The 1,848-nt window shown below is 36.9% G+C and overlaps 1 protein-coding gene across 1 annotated transcript; it reads left to right on the top strand.

Moving 5' to 3' along the window:
* The first annotated feature begins 295 nt into the window (after positions 1-295).
* On the top strand, positions 296-1,848 carry LOC114757002 (serine/arginine-rich splicing factor RSZ23-like). The gene is made up of 4 exons (XM_028945992.1): positions 296-381; positions 644-744; positions 889-1,057; positions 1,743-1,848. Exons 1-4 carry the CDS (start codon positions 296-298, stop codon positions 1,846-1,848), a joined length of 462 nt encoding a protein of 153 aa, XP_028801825.1.

The raw sequence follows: 1,848 nt of genomic DNA, 5'->3' as shown, positions 1-1,848 counted from the left end.
GCCCAAAAAAATGTTTGTTTTAATCTAATTTATTTTAATATTAATTTCAAAATGAATGTAAAGAAACTATTAAAGCGCGCCAACAAAAAGCTTTGCGAGTTACCAGTCTTGAGTATATTAGGCCTCGCTTTCTTTCTCTCTCAAAGTTTTCAAAATACGCAAAGCAATCTCTGAGATTCCTCGAACCATTTGCTTCCCTTCCATTGTTTAAGTTCTGCGAATTCTCGCTATCTGATCGGACGTTTTGGTTCTTATTTTCGCCATCTCTTCAGTAGGTTGATGCTGGTTCTCGACAATGTATGCCGAAGTGTACGTTGGGAATTTGGGTTTTACTGATTTGGATCTTCCGAATGAAATGCGTCTGTATCCTTCTTATAGGAGGTAATCCAGTTAGATTTTACTTTTCTTTGCACATTCTTGCCAAAGAAACCAAGTTTCTTGGACAGATTTTTTTAATTCTTTCTATAATTCGATTACTATATTTGCGTGTTTGTGAAGGAAAGATTTAATTAAACATCATAATTCCACCATTCTGCTATTATTGTCATTTGCGTTTTTCTATATCTGCCGAGTTGTTGAACTCTGCATCTTTCTGAGGCACTTAATTCTGCTAATGTTTGACTAATTGATACCTTCAATACAGTTGCCACTGGGTTTCTGAAACTAAAAGCCGACGGACATTCTACGCTATTGTAAGGTTTCGAGACCTGAGGGATGCAGTTAATGCAGTTCATGATTTGAACGGTCAGTACTCAATATATCAGTTATTACTGTGTATACGTTATGGCATTTTTCTTTTGTCGTAGTAAATTCATACTTGTTTCTTCTTTACTCTATCCTCATTTACAATATGTCTCAAGATTGATACGAATGTTGAACGCCATACAGGTAGAAATGGTTGGCATGTAAAACATCATAATCCCGACAGTAGATGTTACAGGTGTGGTAAATCTGGTCATTTAGCTCGAGACTGTCCAGAGGTCAGAGGAAGATGGAGGATTCGTTGCCGCCTTGAGCATATCGGAATTACTCCAGGCTATAGGCATGAGCCCCGCAGGTTTGTTTGCTCTGTAGGCCATGTGATGAGAAAGTAATTAACACAATTAAGCATTTCAAGTAGTTATAGGGTTATAGCTGTTTCATCAAATATTGAACCCGAGAGTAAATGAAATAATAAAGATGATAGGTTCATAGATTGCAGAGCATGAATTCACTCGTAAATTGTGTTTTATGACTCGAGGCTGATGTATAATGTTTGCGAACTGTTTGCTGAAAAGATTACTGATAAGTTCCCTCTTTGAAGAATTGATAATTTGCCTTAAATTTAGTGTTGATTCTTCATTAAATCACCATAAGGTTGGCATCTGATTTGGTTGTGGTAATCACTTTGTTTTGTTTTGCGAAGTTTGGGGAGTCACGGCCATTCTGGAATTTGTTGTCTTCTCCTTTCACTGATGGCTTCGTTGAAAATGTGGAATTATAATTGCGGCATTCTCTTACGTTACTCCATTTTTTAGGATCACCGAAGGCCTGATTCAGTGTATTCTTTCTTATGCTTTCATATTCTCTGTAAACTTGGTGAAATCTAATTTGCTGGCAAATGGGACTGATGAGAAACATATAAAACTGAAATAATAAACAGTAGTGATTCTTTGCTCAGTTATTATAATTAGCGTGGATGATCTGTTTGAAAGAGCTAATATCTAAAATTACCGCATTGAATTTGCTTATTTCTGCTACAGAACCCCTGAGGGATCTCCAGTACAACAGGGCAGAACACGTAAACGCAGGAGCAGCTATGAGATCAAAAGGTCACCTTCTTTGCATAAACGGAGAAGATCTATTTGA

The sequence above is a fragment of the Neltuma alba genome, unplaced genomic scaffold, assembly GCF_004799145.2.
Source record: "Neltuma alba isolate B1F8T4 unplaced genomic scaffold, ASM479914v2 tig00010557_pilon, whole genome shotgun sequence".
In the NCBI taxonomy this organism is placed as follows: domain Eukaryota; kingdom Viridiplantae; phylum Streptophyta; class Magnoliopsida; order Fabales; family Fabaceae; genus Neltuma; species Neltuma alba.
Note: the sequence above shows the minus strand (reverse complement) of the source record. Positions and strands in the feature narration are given on the sequence as shown.

What these genes read in the sequence shown, in the direction of transcription:
- LOC114757002 (XM_028945992.1), top strand. Translation starts at nt 296, where the DNA reads ATGTATGCCGAAGTGTACGTTGGGAATTTGGGTTTTACTGATTTGGAT. An exon ending in CTGTATCCTTCTTATAGGAG is followed by an intron (nt 382 to 643) that starts GTAATCCAGTTA and finishes CCTTCAATACAG; the next exon opens with TTGCCACTGGGTTTCTGAAA. An exon ending in TGCAGTTCATGATTTGAACG is followed by an intron (nt 745 to 888) that starts GTCAGTACTCAA and finishes AACGCCATACAG; the next exon opens with GTAGAAATGGTTGGCATGTA.